The sequence below is a fragment of the Molothrus ater genome, chromosome 4 (assembly GCF_012460135.2).
Source record: "Molothrus ater isolate BHLD 08-10-18 breed brown headed cowbird chromosome 4, BPBGC_Mater_1.1, whole genome shotgun sequence".
Taxonomy (NCBI): Eukaryota; Metazoa; Chordata; class Aves; order Passeriformes; family Icteridae; genus Molothrus; species Molothrus ater.
The window spans coordinates 13,483,422-13,502,011 of NC_050481.2; the positions used below are offsets into that span (position 1 = coordinate 13,483,422).

The 18,590-nt window shown below is 41.1% G+C and overlaps 1 protein-coding gene across 1 annotated transcript in view; it reads left to right on the forward strand.

The window, feature by feature from the left end:
- The window catches only part of WDFY3 (WD repeat and FYVE domain containing 3), a 151,730-nt gene extending 133,549 nt beyond the window's left edge, over positions 1–18,181 (forward strand). The window contains 16 exon segments of the mRNA XM_054514773.1: positions 15–134; positions 825–942; positions 2,076–2,182; positions 2,713–2,866; positions 4,423–4,514; positions 4,841–5,053; positions 6,768–6,915; positions 7,729–7,883; positions 8,166–8,324; positions 9,639–9,818; positions 10,870–11,052; positions 11,678–11,774; positions 12,806–13,135; positions 13,330–13,441; positions 13,778–13,975; positions 14,491–18,181. Of these exon segments, the coding sequence (XP_054370748.1) occupies positions 15–134; positions 825–942; positions 2,076–2,182; positions 2,713–2,866; positions 4,423–4,514; positions 4,841–5,053; positions 6,768–6,915; positions 7,729–7,883; positions 8,166–8,324; positions 9,639–9,818; positions 10,870–11,052; positions 11,678–11,774; positions 12,806–13,135; positions 13,330–13,441; positions 13,778–13,975; positions 14,491–14,611 (2,487 nt within the window). The 3' untranslated portion in view covers positions 14,612–18,181.
- The last annotated feature ends 409 nt before the right edge of the window (positions 18,182–18,590 follow it).

The window sequence follows — 18,590 nt, forward strand, 5'->3', positions numbered from 1 at the left end:
CTGTCTGCCTTAAGAGAGGAGAAATCAGTAACTTCCAGTACCTGATGCACTTGAACACCCTGGCTGGCAGATCCTATAATGACCTCATGCAGTACCCTGTCTTCCCCTGGATCCTTGCAGACTATGACTCAGAGGTAAATAAAACATCTCGCCAGCCTTGATAGTGGTCTTGTGTAAGTTGAACGTTTCTATTGTGTTTCTCCCACTTCTCAACAGGGAGGGTATTAGAGAATCTTGGCTGGGCTGGTTTTACAGATGTTGTTGGCCTGTGCACAGGTGAGGGCTGGAATCCAGAGAGAGGCATTTGCCCCTCTACCTTGCAGCAGTTCCTGTAAATGTCTGCATTAGCTTTAAGCTGTGTATCCTGAAGTATGCTAAGCCCACAGAGAAGGTATCCTTGTTCAGAAGACTGTGGTAGGGGCTACTATGAAATCTGGCCCCATGGTGAAAGAATATGCTTTTGAAAAAGATGAAACATCCTATTGATGCTTTTGGACAGCCATTGCCACCAACCAGACCATTACATAAAATATTGTTAGGGGACTTGTTGAGTATTTGTGAAAAAATTAGGGGGAACTGGGGACAGGATAAGAGGAGCAGGGCAGAAGTTGTGCAGAGCCCAGATGTGATTGCAGATAAAACAGGCTGGCTGTCTTGGATCAGACTGAAGGACTGTTTTAAGCATATCCAACATGGCACTTGCTGTGTGTGTAGAAAGCAGGGATAACAACCTTAAAAGGTAGGTGGTGTTAACTGTGGTAATCAGCAGCTTTCAAAGGATGTGGTTTGGTTTTATAAAATCGTTGTCTGATTTATTTTTAAAGGAACTGGATCTTACAAATCCCAAAACATTCAGAAACCTGGCCAAGCCCATGGGAGCTCAAACAGAGGACAGGTTAGCCCAGTACAAGAAGCGATACAAGGATTGGGAGGATCCCAATGGTAAGTAATAATCCATCCTGCAGAAAGAACAGACGAACATGTGCCCGTCATCATAGGAAGGACTCATGGATTTTTTTATAATGTGGGGAGAGAGATTTGGATATGGATGTGCAGAACTCTGCCATGTTTTTTTTTGTGACCATCCAACAAAGTCTAAATTAGAACTTAGAGATGTTGGCTTTCTTTCTGTGTTGTTTTAAATCTAAATGACATCTTTGTTTATATGTAAAAACAAAGAACAGTTGCACGTTTAGATGAGTTTAATATTATGTATATATATGGGCAGGCACATGAAGCACACAACCAGCTGTGTCTGCTAATACAGTTTGATTGCTGCTGTATGAAAATTAGTAGTACAAAGAATTCAAATGCTTCTGCATTAGCAGTATTCTAGTTTTTTCATTTCTAATCTTAAAGTATGGTTTTTTGGCTGAGGAAACAGCAGCTTCTTAGCTAAAAAAGCCTCAGAATGAGATGCAACTAAGTTACCTAGCCATGATTTTAGAGGTTTCTTGTATATTGAAAATAAAACTTCTGTGTTTAGCAAAACAAGTTTTCTTGTGTGCCTTCATTGAAGATAGAAGCCTGTTTAACTACTGCAGTGCTGTTCTGTGTCAAACAGCAGTAGGTGGCAAAGACATTCACTTTTAGAAACAAATCAGTATTTTCTAAGTGTGCTTGTGCAGACATTTTGCCCGGAAATTAAGAAAGTAAAAGCTGTACAAAATCTGTAGGCAACAGTTCTGATATGTATTTCTGCCCAAGATTTTAAATCCATAGTACAAAATAACACCAAAAATTAAAAAAAAAAAACTTTTAAAGAAATGTTTCTTCAGCAGAAATCACTGTAGTTTGCACTGCAGTATTTCAATTAATTAAAACAAAAAATTAATAACCATTCAGTACTGCTTTGCAGAACCCTGTTGAATTAGGGCTACTGTACTGCAGCCAAACTCAAGTGACAAAACATAAAGCTTTCAGATATCTGAGAATGAAAATTACAAATTCCAGTTCTGAAGGTGTCCAAGGCTGCACAGTAATTAAAATGCAGTGTTATTTTTTTTTTTCCAGTAGTACTGATTCTGTCACCTAATGAATTTATTTCTCCTGTGTTTATGATTTTTAATCTGCAGGGGAAACCCCAGCTTATCACTATGGGACTCACTATTCCTCAGCCATGATTGTGGCTTCCTATCTTGTCCGGATGGAGCCTTTTACTCAGATTTTCTTACGGTTACAGGTAAAACTGCACTTCAAGTTTCTTGCCTGCTGTGTATTTCAGGCATCGCTGGGAAATAAGATCAGTCAGCTTTGTTTTCATCAAATATCATAGAAGAAACACCTTTTAGCAGAGTTCTTATTGCCTGGCAGGTTTTTGATATGTCTTTTTAAAAGATGTGATGGAATTCACCTTTTTTTTTTCCCTTGTAGTTTGAACATTTTCCTAAATGTACACAAAACAAAGTAGCCGCAGACAAAAACCAAAATGAGTTCTATTGTGAAAAATATTTTGCTGTTTCTCTGAAAGAGACTAGATTTGAAATCAGACAGATGAGACTTTTCCTAAAGTTCTGTATATCTGTATCTATATTTTGTGTTATCATGTACCTGAAAGTAATGCAGCTGATTAGATTGGTTGCGTTAAAAAAAGAAATGTGCTATGTTCTAGTGTCTTCATTTGGCAGAGGATGCTCTGATTTGCCTTGCTGGCAAAGCCTGCCATGCTGAGGGGTGCTGTGCCACTGACGTGCTGCTCTCTCTGCCCCGCAGGGCGGTCACTTCGACCTGGCTGACCGCATGTTCCACAGCGTGCGCGAGGCCTGGTACTCCGCCTCCAAGCACAACATGGCAGACGTGAAGGAGCTCATCCCAGAGTTCTTCTACCTCCCCGAGTTCCTGCTCAATTCCAACAATTTTGACCTAGGTAGGCAAAAAGAGCTTGATAGCAGCACTGTGGGTGGGAGAACAGAGCCAGACAGACTTCCAGGTATTTTCTCAAGCCATGAGTGTTCATTGTAAGCAGTTTAGTAAAAAGCGTCTTCTGGGAATTGCAGAACTAGTCCCTGAAAAGACTTTTGTTTGGAGCAGTGTATTTTTGTCAATTTGGGGTTTTTTACCAGTTCAAAATGCACAGATAATATTTTACTTAGAATTTCACTGCTTTGCATTTTTCTCCATGTAACCTATTCCATGATGGTGTTCACTGTCTTTGTTGTTTATTTTTTGAAGCTTCTCAAAATCTGTTTGAAAAATCTTCATTTTTAGAACTTCATCTGAAAATTTTCCTAAAGGTTTTTTGAATTGTCGCAGCAGTTGCGATAGTGATTAATCGGCAGGAGTCGTGTAGGAGACCTGTTTGTTGGAGATGCATGTTACTTATTATATGTCACTCTTAACACTGGTGTTAAGCTCTTATATTCTGAACTCTGTGCTGTGAATCTATTACCAACAATAAAGATTAATCAAATCATAGGTTTTAATGGCCTGCAAGCCTTTATTCAAAATCTATTGTAGCAGATTGGAAGCACAACCTTACAAAAAAAAAAAAAGCAAAACCTAAAGAACACTTTGCAAAACCTCTTCCATCTATATTTTACACTAAAGAATATGAGTATTACTGAAAAAATGTTGAGCTCTTGTCCACTTATCTTTGTATCTGATAATTTTAGACTGTAACCATTGGAAATTCTTCACTGAGAGTTTGGACCAACAGTAGAAAAGGCTCTTTTAGGAGCAGTTGTGAAACACTGAGGTACTTTAGATTGTGGTAATTTGTAGCAAACCTGCTTCCCATCCTCCCAGGTGAAAAGAAAGGAAGATTTGAAGTTTGGTGATGCAACTAAAGTTTCTGTTGGAGTGTTGCACTTATTTTTTGTGTGCCCCTGTAAAGTTGGAAATGTGTAGGTGTTCCTCTAAGTTAATAGGAAGTGTGGAATTGTCTCTTGACAACAGGTGACAGAACAAGAATATAACTGAGGAGTTTTACCAAATATATTTTTGTCAATCACAACATGCCACTATTTGATGTCCACAGAGTGAATGTATTGTGCCGAGGCCATGGTCATATCAGGGAATTGCCAGTGTCCTTGGGCATGGAGCTTGTGGGGGATACCAGTTAGCTCTGCACTGTTAGGAAATGTGTTTGGCTGCACATCACAGGAGTACAGGCTATTCTCAGGAGTAAAACGACAATTTCATTCCATGATAAAATGCTGTTTTCCTCCTCAGAAGCCTTAGCGAGGAGTATTTGGACTCTTTCTCCTGAAAGCAATCTTACATGAACAACTGGGGCAGAATTTTTCACGTTTTATTGCCTGACATTTAAAACCACAATAGTATTTTAAAGAAGAGACTGAAATGGCTTCCTTTATACATACATGATATTAGACTTTGATTCTTTTTCTTTTTTTTCACCTTTGCTGTTGCAGTTCAGATTCAGTGCTTCTGTTCATTTTTTTTCCTTCTTTTTCTTTTTATTAGGTTGCAAACAAAATGGCACTAAACTTGGTGATGTAATACTCCCTCCATGGGCAAAAGGAGATCCTCGTGAGTTTATCAGAGTCCATCGGGAGGTAATTTCAATTTTAATGGTGACAGTAGAATGTCTGTTGGGACTTTCCACTGCACAATAATCTAAGCTCAATTTGTGCAGTCACAGGCCAGTCTGTGAGTTCAGGCTTGGTGTCTGATTGTTGCCAAGGTCTGTAGGACCAACGTTTCCTCTCCTTCCTTTTTGGCTACAGAGTACTTTGAGGCCAGACTTGCTTCAATGAAAAGCTTTGTCAAAATGTGACAAAAATATGTCAAATCATGTTCTGCATTTCTTCTTGTGACAAGTGTAGTAAATTCAATCAGTGAGCAATTCAACTCATTTTAATGCATGCCTTCTGAATTTCAGGCTCTGGAATGTGACTTTGTGAGTGCTCACCTGCATGAGTGGATTGACTTGATCTTTGGCTATAAACAGCAAGGCCCTGCTGCAGTAGAAGCTGTAAATGTCTTTCACCATCTCTTCTATGAGGGACAAGTGGACATATATAACATCAATGATCCTTTAAAAGAGACAGCTACCATAGGATTCATTAATAACTTTGGACAGATACCAAAGCAGGTATACCCTTCGTAGAATTCTTATTTTCCAGTTAACACTCAAATTGAAATGTGTTAATATAAAACAGGAAGGTGTTTTAGGAGTGAAACTTCTTGGGAGTATATATTGGTAAATATTCTTCCAGTGATACAAAATCATTTATGTTTCCATCATAAATTATGCAAAGATGGACTTTGGGCTTTACTTGTGAGGTTAGAAATGTCTTTTTTCCCCTTTACATCCTTAAAATAAAGGCATAATGAATTATAGCTCAACTCTTAAAATCAGCATTAAAAAAACCCAGAACTATGTTCCTGCTGCAAAGTCATAGGGGAAGAATGAAAGTGCAACTTCAAAGTAATGCCCAGTGCTAAGGTATTTGAAGTTACCCTGTAATAAAACAATTTCTATAATAACTTCTCCTTTTTTTTTATCCTAGTCTCATGGGTGATTCCCTCTTGTAGGACAGCTGTAGTTAAGAAGCTGTAAAGACCAGGTTTTGGTGCAGCTTTAAAGTTTGTGTTCTCTTCAGGAGACTACATTAAATGATTCAATGTAATATTAAATCTAGGGGTTCAGGTTTGAGGGGGGGTCTCAGTGTTGGTGGTTTTGATTTGGGTTTTTTATTGGGCATTTCTTTGGAGTCTTTTTGCTATCCAGTGAAAATCTTAAATGTCTTTGGTAAATATTTCCAATCCTAGATCTGGTGGAAACCGCAGATACCTTCAGCAATTGGCTGGGAACTCAAGCCATGTGTTGGAAACTCTAAACTCGGCTCTCAGCACATAATGTTTCAGGAGAGCCACACAATATTCCCTGTGGCAACCCATTTAGAGCTGTCTGTCTCTCATTGCTTGGAAGGAAGGCTAAGAACTGCTTATCTGTCTTCTGTGGCTTTTCTCCTTTCCCTTCCTTGCTCTCTCTCAATAATCTAATTATGTAGTGGCTGTAGAGTTTTCTCCTCTTACGTAATAACCAATCCCTCTCCTGTGGTGATAATCAGACAGATGGACAGATAGGGACTGGGACAGAGGGTGGGGCAATAGAGAGCACTGCAGCTGAGTCCAGAGCTCTGCCTGCATCCTCAGATGCCTGTTAGGTACAAAGCTGTGGTGACATCTACCAGGAATTGCATGATGCTTTGCTGGAGGAAATAGACTGCAGTAAACTTGGTAAACTCAAAACTTCCTTAAGGCTTTGTTGAGAGTGAGTGCTCTTGGAGCACATTTTTATGTAACTGTAGAGTCTTTGTTTCCTTCTCTTATTTTCTATGGGGGATCCAGGGCAGGCTCTCTGTGACATGGCTGCTGTGCATTTTTCCACTCCTTTCCTGCACAATGTAACGTGCATCTTCTTTGTCCCATCTCTTCCACTAGCAGTGTGCCTGGCAATTTGGGTTCAAATTTTAAAAAGTTGTGATGCAAAATATTGCAGAGCTGGTGGTGTGTTTGGAAGAGGGCTCTGACAGACTCCATGAGGGTACCAAGATGCCACGGCCTCAGGGGGCAGGGCAACTTTGCTCCTTGTTGGTTTTCGTATTGTTTAAGGTTTTTGAAATGTTCACCATGAGTTATTAGTGAATACTGAGAGCAGTAAAGCATTTGCTTACCTGCAGAATTTTTGGAAGATATATTGAATGTATTTATGATCTTTTTAAGCTAGTGCCCTTGTGAACCTCTAATTTGTGATGATCATCAGTTTCTTGAATGAATCTTGAATTCTTGATGAATTTCAGCTCTTCAAAAAACCCCACCCACCAAAGCGTGTTAGAAGCCGTCTGAATGGAGAGGCTGTGGGAACCTCTGTGCCCCCTGGTTCCACAGGTGACAAGATCTTTTTCCATCATTTGGACAACCTGCGGCCATCTCTTGCCCCAGTGAAAGGTAAACTGTAAACTCACAGTAGTTATTGCTGTTTCTTTGCCCAAGCATTCAGAGTTTCAGCAAGATCGTACTTTTCCATCTTTTTCTTACTTCTAATATTCTTACTGCCCGTAGTTTTGTGAGAGAGACAAATTCAAAATATCCTAATGCTGTACAATTATGTTCTTAGCTACTTTAAAGGATCTTGGGAAGCACCATAGCTGCACCAGTTTAATATGAAATTTTTTAAATAGAGGGATAAAATGGAGGCCAAGCACCTCTTTATAAGTTTGACTTTAACGAACAACATCCAGAGTACATTGTTTCTGGGCCTGTGATAGCCTCTGTTTTTGTAATTTTCATAGCAAAAGGATTATTTATCACAGTGCCAAGAAATACTAAGGAATGTTGGCAGGAAAGTATGGTGTTGGTAGCTGCACTGAGACAAAAGAAAGTGGTTTTTTACTTCAAATCTGACATTGGACTGAACAAAATTTGTCTGCACAGCAGGTAAATGCTATACAGGGATTTCTTTCCTAGTTGAGTTAAGCAATCTGTGGCTCCCTGCTGTAAGGACAGAAGGACGTGCTATTAAATGGGGCATAGCAGGGCTTAGAGGGAAGACTCTAAGTCAGGAAATTAGAAAGCACTAATCTATATTCGGCTCTGCATTTGTTAGGAATGGAGCAAAAGTTGCCATCACTGCAGCTGATGCAAAGAATGTAAAAATAGCCCTTACAGAGACCTTGTTTTGGAAGAGCAGCAGGTACTTAAAGGGATCTGATAGTATTTGTCTCTCCCAGCAATAAAACATAACCCCCTTTTCTCTTTCAGAGCTCAAGGAGCCTGTGGGGCAGATCGTGTGTACTGATAAAGGCATTCTGGCAGTAGAACAGAACAAGGTTCTCATCCCACCCACCTGGAATAAAACATTTGCCTGGGGCTATGCAGACCTCAGCTGCAGACTGGGTACCTATGAGTCAGACAAGGTTTGTAATCTGAAATTTGTTACAGCAATCAGTACTCAATAGTGGGAAAAAAACATAACAATGGACATTTATTTCACATGTTAATGAAATAATCTGCTGCACCAGGTTTTTTTGCTCCCTCTTGATGATCTTCACCAGGATGTTGACAGAATAACATTAACTCATAATAGTTTTTTACCAGGTCTTAGTGACCTAATGAGTGCAAGGTGGCAACCAGGATTTTATTTTTTATCCTACCAAGTACTAGTTCTGTAAGTAATTCTTTATGTTCTGTATTTTTAGGCCGTGATTGTTTATGAATGCTTGTCAGAATGGGGTCAGATCCTGTGTGCCATTTGCCCCAACCCCAAACTAGTTATCACTGGAGGAACGAGCACAGCAGTGTGTGTGTGGGAAATGGGTGTCTCCAAAGAAAAAGCTAAAGCCCTCACACTGAAACAGGTAAAATGGAATAAAGCTGTAAAGTAATGTTATAAGATCAAAGTAATTGTGTAATGGGTATTGTTCACCTTTGAAACCATGAGTCCAGCAGATCTCCAGAGAATGGAGTAGTTGAGATAGTGATCTGCATTGAAAGTGGGCAAAATGCATCTTTAAAATTGCATTGTTTTTAAGAATAGTGGATGACAAGGAGCCTTCTGGAGACAAAGGGAACTTGATAGTGATGTTAACAAAATTATGCAGGTGAGTTATGTGAAATGATCTGCTTTGTAGTATTACATGTAATACCCCCATCTAAAAACTGTGTCAGGAAGGACATAAAAGGAGGCTGCCTTAAAGGTTAATTTTCCTCTTTTTTAAAAAAAAAATTAATTACTTTAATTATTGCACTTTATAATCTAAAACAAGCACCCATGCTTTAAAGTCAGCTGCAGCTAAGTGCAAAGTAAGTTTTGTGTATTTACTAAGGAAAAAACAAACCCAACAAATGTAACCAAAAAAACCACAACTAAGTCAATATATTCTAGCTGCTGTGTATCATTGTTATAGGTTGTGTTACTGTTCCATTAGCATCTTCATAGAAGAACTGCTTTTTAGAGGAAGTCTTTCCCTCAAATTCATGAAAAAAAATTAGAGAATTATTTAGTAACTTCCCTTGTGCAGTAAACAACTGTCCAAAGCTGTTTTTCTGAAGTGTTTTACTTTAAAACTGTACATGATAAAACACTGTATCTTAAATTTTGGGGCAGCATATTTGAATACATTTACTGTATTCAGTGAGTTTCATTTTAACTGAGTAAGGTGCAGTAATCTGACTGTATTTCAGACTCTCTTTCCAATAGATTAAGCCTAAAATGTAAAAGTAGGGCCTAATATGAGTAGATGCTCATACTTTTCTTCTCCTTCCAACTGACTTTGCTTTTTGGCTGCAACTGTTTCTTGTCTCTTTTGTCTTCTCTTAGTCATCAGCAGTTACTGTAGGAGTCAGAATGTAATTCCACGTGCAGCCTGGAACACTTTCTGACCTTTTAAACAGGCTACTGATGCAGAATGGGATTTTCTTCAGTGGAAGGATCTGTAATATTAGACCCTCGAAATTTTGTTTTGTCAGAGCTCTTTTTAAATGGAAAAAAATATTACTTTTACCATTTTCAGTGATAGAAATAGTTATCAACTGAAGACTTATAAGGTGCCTGCATCTTCTGATGGGATATTCTGGTTATGTTATCTGAATCTTTCAGGTAAGAGGCTTTGATGTGGAATTTTTGTGCTCTCTCCTGATTTCCACTTTTGCTCCTGATTTGTGTTTTGCAGGCACTGCTGGGTCACACTGACACTGTTACGTGCTTAACAGCATCACTGGCGTATCACATCATTGTGAGTGGATCCCGGGATCGCACCTGCATCATCTGGGATCTGAATAAGCTCTCCTTCCTGACACAGCTGCGAGGGCACAGGGCTCCAATTTCAGCACTCTGTATAAATGAATTAACGGTGAGAGCCAAACTCCGTCCGCCAGGCTGCAGTGGGAGCAGTAGCAAGAGTTGGAAATCATTAAACCAAAGGAAAAAAAGCCACTAAGCTCTCCTGTTAATTTGGCAGAACTTGTATAACTCATCTGAAAACTGATTAACAACTGGTTTAGGAATAATTTTTCATTTGTCTAGAGCCATGCATAGGTGCATTCCCTGCAGAGTGGCTTGAGCTCAGAGGAGGTTATTTATTAACAGTGCTGCAAGCAGTGTAGTTGGTGTGACATTCCAAGCAAGCTGCCAGATCTGCCACAGGAGCTTGGAAGATCTTTTGATACATGACTGTGGTTGGCTTCCCTTGTCTTAAGTCGAATTTAAAGGAAACAGGGGATACCTTGGGTGACAATGCAGTGCCAGTTGCAGTGGAAACAGATGCATCCTAAAAGCTTCTGTCCCTGATGGTCCTGTGAGTTACAAGTCACCATTTATCCAGCTCCCATGCATGGCCATCAAGGCTGGATGGACCCTGTTGCAGCTGGAGCAGATGCAGTGGTAGAAATCAAGACAAGAGAGGGCTGTAATGCAAGCAGGGGGTAGCAAGTACAGTTTATTAGCTGTTGGTGGTCTGGCTGTAGTGCTGCCAGTGCTTTAGACTGCAGCTCCTGTTTCCCTCTGCACTAGTTTGGACTGTTCCCAATAAGGAAGCAAATGAAATTTAAGGTGATACATATTTGTGAAAAAGAGCTGTGTCAACATGAGCAGTCTTTAGAAACTGAAAGTACTAAAAATAGGCTGTTGGATTGCTATGCTATGAAAAGTGGAGGAATTGGTCAACTCATTCTATGCTGTAAATAGAGAAATTGGTTGCTACTAAGTGTGGTTTTCTGGTAGAGTTAAAAAAAACAAAATTCATATAATCCTAAAGGTTTCTTCAGCTGGCCAGATGCCCCTTGAATAGAGCTTGCTGAAAAGTGCCAGCCTTGCAACTTGACTTATAAATGAACTTGACACATATTTTTGCTGAAGAATACCTGCAAATTTGTATTGAAATCTGGAGTCATTTGTCTTTGCAGGGAGACATTGTATCATGTGCTGGCACTTACATCCACGTGTGGAGCATTAATGGCAGCCCTACTGCGAGTGTAAACACCTTCACTGGCCGAAGCCAGCAAATTTTGTGTTGTTTTGTGTCAGAGATGAATGAGTGGGACACCCAGAATGTCATTGTAACGGGGCATTCGGATGGAGTTGTCCGGGTAAGTACAGGAGTCACTGCCTGGAAGATAAAGCTTGTGCCTTGGTGGTGGTAGTATTTAGAGAAGTCATGCCTATCCAGGACAACAGTGTCCTGACCAGGACAAAAAGCAGTCCTGCTTTACTTGGGAATTTCACCTGAACAGTTCTTTCTCTTTTTTGGCGCCCCCATTGGGATGTGGTAAGCAGCAATAGTCAGCAGAGCATACATTTTCCTTCCTGCTCTGTTTTGGTCACCAGCTTTCATACCTGGAGACTATCGCTTTGGTTCACCGTTTTAATTTCACACACCTTGAGATAATTCATTTTGCTTGGCTAGAAAGAAAAGAGAAACTTAGTGTCATCTCTGATCACTATATGTCTAATCCAGCTTGCAGTACTTTCAGGTGCAGCTTTAACCAGAGTCTGCTGGTCAGACATTTGTGTGGAGTGGACTCAGACATGAACACAGATGTCCTCTTATAGTTTCTAGTCCTCAAAAACAGAGTTTAGTATGGAGATGTGACCTGCCTTGCGTGCTACCAGTGCAAATTCACGGTTCTACTAAGCCATTTTAACTCTTCAAGTAGCTCAGGAAAAAGCCAAGAATTCAGTAAGTGCCACTCTGCTTGTCCCCTGTCCCTCCAGTTCTGGCGGATGGAGTTTTTGCAAGTGCCAGAAACACCAGCTCCAGAGCCTGTGGAGATGCTGGAAATGCAAGAGGACTGTCAGGATGCTCAAATAGGTATGTCTCCTGACAAGTGTTTGGTATTTCCCTGTTGAATCTGATCTTTGCTATAGGTAGGTCAAGTCCTGTGGTTATACAGTGCAGAATGGAATGATGGACCTTTTCTCTCAAAAAGCAATAGACATGCAGTGGGCACAATGAACAGCATCTGAGTTCTGTGTTCACCACCTTACTTAAGGTAGTTTCATATTGCTACAAGTAAGAAAAAATTTTGCCCATCATAGCTTTTTGTTCTGTTAAGGTGGAACTTCTCTCTGTGTTTGTTTTGGCCGTTGGCATGCTCAGTGGATTGTCCAAAAGCTAGATATGTTTTAGTATGAAATGGAATTGTAGCATAACAGCCAAGTTGAATCTACTGATGGAAACAGCTTAAACTAGACAAGCAATAATATTCCTTTCCACTCTTGGAAGATGTTGCTCTGTGCCTTATGGCTGTTTCTTTTAGCCATCTCGTCTTCCTCCTGCACTCTTCATATTGAAGATATGATCTGCATTTGGATCTGAATCTCATTTTTATTCATAAGTAATTATTATATAAATACAGCTTTTGGTTATTTTAGTGTCACTTGGAGTATAAATGTCTTTGTTAATTGCTCTTTTGTGTTAACAAGTCCTGTTATTAACAAGTCTGCATCATATTTTTCAGTCAGAGTTTCAGCATAGCTGATTGTGCTTACTAGTGTAAGTTTTGCTGAAAGGCTTTGCCAACTTGAGTGTTTCTGAAGTGTTTGCTCCTTTTGTCTATCATAGTCTTCTTCAGAGGGACTATTGTAGGAAACAGCTTCAGCTAAGGCGTGTCATTCTCTGGCAAAACATAAAAAAAGTGATAAAAAGTGCAAAAAATATGAATGGTGATTCCTGGCAGGAGCTGAATCTCTGAAAAGGCTCTGAGATGCCTGCATGCAGTGTCTCTCTCTGAGCAGTTGGTGCCCATTGGGTTTCAGGCAGTGCAGCAGCAGAGTAAGGAAAAAGCTCAGGCCATAACCAGGTTCACTAACAGTGCCTTGTTCCCTGCTGTGCCAATCCAGGGCAGGAAGCCCACGAAGAGGAGAGCAGTGACTCTGAGGCAGACGATGCATGCATAGGCCAGGACACGAAAGTGCAGGAGAGCCAGAGCCAACCGAGCAGCACCAGCCACAGGCCTCGGTCATCGTCAGCCAGAGCAGCAGCAGCATGGTCAGCAGACAGCGGCTCCGATGACTCCAGGCGTTGGTCAGACCAGCTCAGCTTGGATGAGAAAGATGGATTTATCTTTGTGAATTATTCGGAGGGACAAGCAAAAATACATCCCCATGCTCAGGTTAACCACCCCCACCCCAGCTATGCTGAAGCACGGCACTACAGCAAGCTCAAACCAGGTAAAAGAAACCGTGCACAGCCCTCAGTTTTATTCCTAAGTGAAATGTTATAGAAAAAGAGAAAAACTGAAATCTCTGAGGGAGATTTTGTTCTTACTACAAAATTGCAGTTACAAGTGTGTTGGGGGAGGAGGGAACAAAAATGAGAATGAGCAAATTTACTTTATCCCCTCCCACTTCCCACTCCTTTGTAGGATACAGATGGGAGCGTCAGCTGGTGTTCAGAAGCAAGCTAACTATGCACACGGCATTTGATCGCAAAGACAACGCACACCCAGCGGAAATCACTGCGCTCGGCATCTCCAAGTGAGTAGCTCACACATCAGGACTTCAAACATTTTTGGCTGTTGTCAGCAGGAAGAGGTGCCATTGTTCATAACTCTGTTCTGTGGTGCTTCTGTTTGGGGTAGCCTTCTTCAAGGACTGAGATAAAAACACTAAAGAAAGGGAGAGCTGTTCAGCTGCACTGTGTTACACAGAGTGTTGCAGATCCATTTCTCAGTTAGAGCAGGGCAGCTGGGGCGTTAGTCACCACACCAGTGCTTTACCATTTTACATTCTCTGACGTTTAAAATCGGGCATCGATGCTTGTGTGTTACTGTGCCAGAGTTGTTGCAGGAATGCTTTTGCTTTTCCTTGCAGGGATCACAGCAGGATCCTGATCGGGGACAGCCGGGGCAGGGTGTTCAGCTGGTCCGTGAGCGATCAGCCGGGCCGGTCTGCAGCCGACCACTGGGTGAAGGACGAGGGCGGCGACAGCTGCTCGGGCTGCACCGTGCGCTTCTCGCTCACCGAGAGGCGGCACCACTGCAGGAACTGTGGACAGCTATTCTGCCAGAAGTAAGCAGCCAACAGCCTCCTTTGGGCTCTTTTCCACACAGGATTTTAGGTGGGGTAAAGCTGTGAAATACCACAGAACTCTTGTGAAAGACTGAGGCTGCCTAAACTGTGTGCAGGACTGCGAGGATGCTGATTTAGGGGCCACTAGCAGGTAGCCTCAGACAAAATGTATGACAGAGAATGCATGTGAGCTCTCCTTACCCACAAACTGAAGTGCAAGTCTCATCTCTGATCCCCTGGGTCAGATATGATATTTCTAGTTTTATCTGTCTGAGTCTAAACTGGTGACAACAGCTGTTGTTGAGCTATCTGTCACACAGTTTCATTGCCTTGACTCTGTGGTGATCATTTGAGTTAAATTCTGCTTCTGCCACACTGCGTTGCATCTCCATGTCAAGGTGAGTTAGGACAGTTTTCTGGTGTTTGAAGTCATGGTGATAATTCCCACAGCTCAATAGAAAATGGGTAGAAATGGAGAGGACCTGCATTCAGTGATGGTTGTTTATTCTCCACAGGTGCAGCCGGTTTCAGTCAGAAATCAAACGGCTGAAGATTTCATCACCGGTCAGGGTGTGCCAGAACTGCTTCTACAACCTGCAGCACGAGCGGGGCTCAGAGGAGGGGCCCAGAAATTGATGGGGCCTGGCAAACCTCATCCAGCCCCGCTGTCACTCCAGGAACCAGTGAGAGCATCAGAAGGAATTGGAATATTGTCTGTTTACACTTACGTTTATACTGCATTCTAAGCACTAAGAGTAAAAAGGGATCATTGCATTGGTTTGTGCTGACAGAAGGCAGACGAGGCGAACAGCGTAAGGAGGAGAAGAGCAAGGCCCAGGAAGACATGGTTAATAACCACAAATCCAACAGACCTGGCAGCCCCATGGCCCATGCTGGGGTGGCTGTCACAAAAATCCTCACTTATCGTAAACACCCCTTCTTGTCTTGTTTTTGTAGAGTTAGTCATCTTAACCGGGGGGAGGGAGGGCAAGGCTTTTTAGAAGATAGTTGTAAATCTGCCTTCTTCGCAAGCAACTGTGTATATTGTAAATAGGTATAACGGCCTTTTTATCTAAATATGAACTTAACTGCCTGTTACATGGGACTTCAGATTAACCACTGTACTTTGTGTGGCATCTTTATCTCATCTATCAATTTAAATACGAATGTTTAAAAAAAAACAAAAAAAAAACCAAAACAGAAAACTCAAAGGCATTATGTGTATTTCTGTTAAAAATCCAATCTGTGCATGTTTGTTCTTTCAGTTGCCCACAGTATCTTAATTTAAGTGAGGCTATTCATAGAATTACACAGATTTTTCAAAAGAAAACATTTTTGAGAATAGGAACTTGGAGTATTTTATTCTAGCTGTAAGATAACCAGGAACTAAATTGTACACTTGTGTTGCATTTTATACCAAACTATTTACCACCTCAGTGTTGTTCATATTTAATAAGGCCTCTTTTATACATATGTCAGAGCTGCAGTTTTGTTAATTACTTACTGTTCATTAGCAGCTGATTCATGCAGTGCAAGAACCAGCTTTTACCTTCTTTAGTCAATAGCAATTGGCTTTTGCATATAGGTACAGAATTAATTCCTTGTGCATAAAATTGAACTGCTGTTGTCCCCTAGCTTCTCTGCGAAAAACCTTTTTGTAACAACAGGCATTGCTCTAAAGCAGAGTGATCTTGGTCATGTCAGAAATGCTCCTCGGAGCTCTCTTTGTCTTTCAGCACACACCATCAGCTTGAGGACAGCAGTAGATTTCCATTATGGTTTTTAAGTTTCAATATGAATTTAATTGCAGTATTTTTTTACTACTCTGTCATTTATTTTGCACTACATGTGGGATGAAGTAGAGACACTGATATCTGCTGGAATTGGAGCACGTGCATTGGGATAGGCCCATGGACTTAATTTCTGCATGAGGTCTTGCCAGTGGGTTTTTGTTTGGGTAGAGGGAGGGCAGCAGGCAGGCTGGTGGTCGGTTTGTTTTTGTTTTTTAACATGTGTATATATTTTGTAAATGGGTGACAAACTGATCTAGAGCTAGGTATATTCACAATGGATTCTTTTAAATAGAGGTAAGGATATGACCCAGACCAACAGAAGACAGGTGGCTCTGGCAGTACTTGAGTGAATGTTGTCACTCAAAGGGATGAGATTATCCTTCACTTGGAATGACTTGGGCAGGCTGTGGCCCTGGGACAGCAAATCCTTAAAACCAGCATTGTTATTGGAATTGCACCATCAAAAATTCCAGGCCCTCTCTGTTGGGGTGAGCTCCTTCCAGAGGGTCCCTGGCGCTGTGGGGGCACCCCTGTCTTCTCTTGATTTGAGCTTTTAGCAGTGAATAATTTGTTAATTCTGACCACTTACTATTTACCCTGGTATCACATGTTTATGCACTGAAGGTTAAATATGTATTTTGATACTTGTTTGTTTATTATGTATGTGCTGGTCTGTAAAATGAGATATATTCCTGTTTTGGTATGTATACTAGGTCCCCAAATGAACAGAAAGGCTTCTCTAGAGCCCTTGCACACTGTTGAGTAAATGCAGGTTTGTTGAGCTTAGCTGACCCAAATTTTGGATCCAAAGAGTGATGGTCAAGTAGGCACACTGACTACTGGCTACCTGGCAGATTTGACCCTAAAAACAGGAAGAGGTCCTCGGTAAGTATGTGCAGAGCACTGGAATTTCTGTGTTCAGCCGTTCTCTCTAACGTTGCCTTCACCCTTCCCAAAATGATGCAAAACCAGCATAGTTCAGAAGACAGGCTAGTGGCCTTAACGTTTTCTGTTTGAAGAAAAGGCTGTTTTAACAACTCTTAAATGCCTTTGAGTCCACAGTTTTTCTCCCCTTGCCTCCAGATTTCCAAATCATCCCCAAATTTAAGGAAGCCTTCTTTTCTGTGGACTGCATCTTGTACAGCCACGTGGTTAGACCCTAATAAAAGCAAGGCTATGCCAAGAGCACTGATGTGGTCCAGCTCTGAAGCCAGGACAGAGTCCTGCTGCGGGTCCTGAGGACGGGGCTGTCAGCCGCAGACGCGTTGTACGGGTGTTGTTCCGCGCCTGCGGCGTTGGCAGCGCGCTAAAGAAATCCTCATTCCTTACAAATTCTGCAGTGTGCAGGTAGGCCCAGTTTACATTTTGCAAGCAAACCACCACAGCCCTCTGACTTAATTCTGTTCCCAAAAGACCACGGTTTTGCTTGTTGGAGGCGGAGGGGGACAAACACACCTGCTCATATTCCCTCTGGCAGCTGGTGCTGTGGGCAACTGTGGTGTTCACGTGGGAGTGGGGTTTTTTCCATTTCATTCGAGCTTCTAATGCAAATACTTGCTTTGTTTTCCATGTAAAAATTGGTTGAGCAAAAATATACTCATTTACACTAACATTAGTAGACTGTATTCTCTGCAAGTACCTCACATGTCTTCTCCTGCCTTGTTCTTTGTAGTAAACTTATCCATGTACTCCTAACATTCGTATGTAGTGTGCAACTGTAATGTCATGCTTTTGAGAGGGGTTGGCTGCCTCCAGCCAACATTCATCAGTTCAATAGCAAAACACTTTAGATAAGTTATTTTGCACTTTCTTATGTATAAAATTGGTAGAAACTTATATTTGCTTTGTATCATTTAAAGACTCCTTTTGTTTCAGTAAATGAACTGTGTATAAAATACTTATGCAGTTAAAACTGTTTTTAGAAAGTATTTTTAATTTCAGCAAGTTTGGTTACTTGTTGCATGACTATTAACACAGCTGACTTTTTGTGTCAGTGCAATGTATATTTTTTTTGTCCTGTTATTAACTTGTAAGCCCTAGTTAAATGGCCATTTATTTGTACAGCATCAGGAGTAAATTGAAGATAACTGGCTAAGACTGGAGTGTGGAATTTTGTACTATATTGCAGAATCCAATATCTGTTTTTTGGTGGTTACATAAAAGGCCTGACGATTTACTATCTAGTGTGCAATCTGTGATATCTGAATGTTCATTGTATATTTGTCTCCAATGCAAAAAGGTAGAGTAACACAATTACAACAATACATGATTAAATGCAATAGTTCAGGTACTGAAGTATTTTTTTTTCATTTCAAATAAATACCTGCTATTTACCACCAAAAAGCTGGTTTGCATTTGTTGGAAAGACAAATCATTTGCAGTTGAATAAACGTTTTTAACTCGGGAGCGGTAACTAATGAGTAACATTTTTCAGTGTCATCATGAGAAGTAAGTTTCTGTTACTTGTCACATTTTTGCTTTCTGAGTGTGAGTATGCCCATCCATGATGGTGCAGCATGAAATCATGTGCATTAGTTTGTTCTTTTTTGCTTTAAATTGTAGATTGTGAATTCAGCAGAATGTGGAATCCCCTGATACCATAGAGTTTTCCCCACCTAGGCTGATAGAGAAGACTTTATTATGGAGAAGACATGATGCTCTGCAGCACTACTGCCAGTCTACATCAGATTGCCTCCCCCATTGGCCAGCTGACACTGCCCACCCAGTTATTCATCCCTCATCCCCCTTACAGGTTGCTGCCCTTTGCCCTGCCCTTTTCCCCACCCTGTGCCCTCAGGTCTTTGGTCACTGACCCCACACTT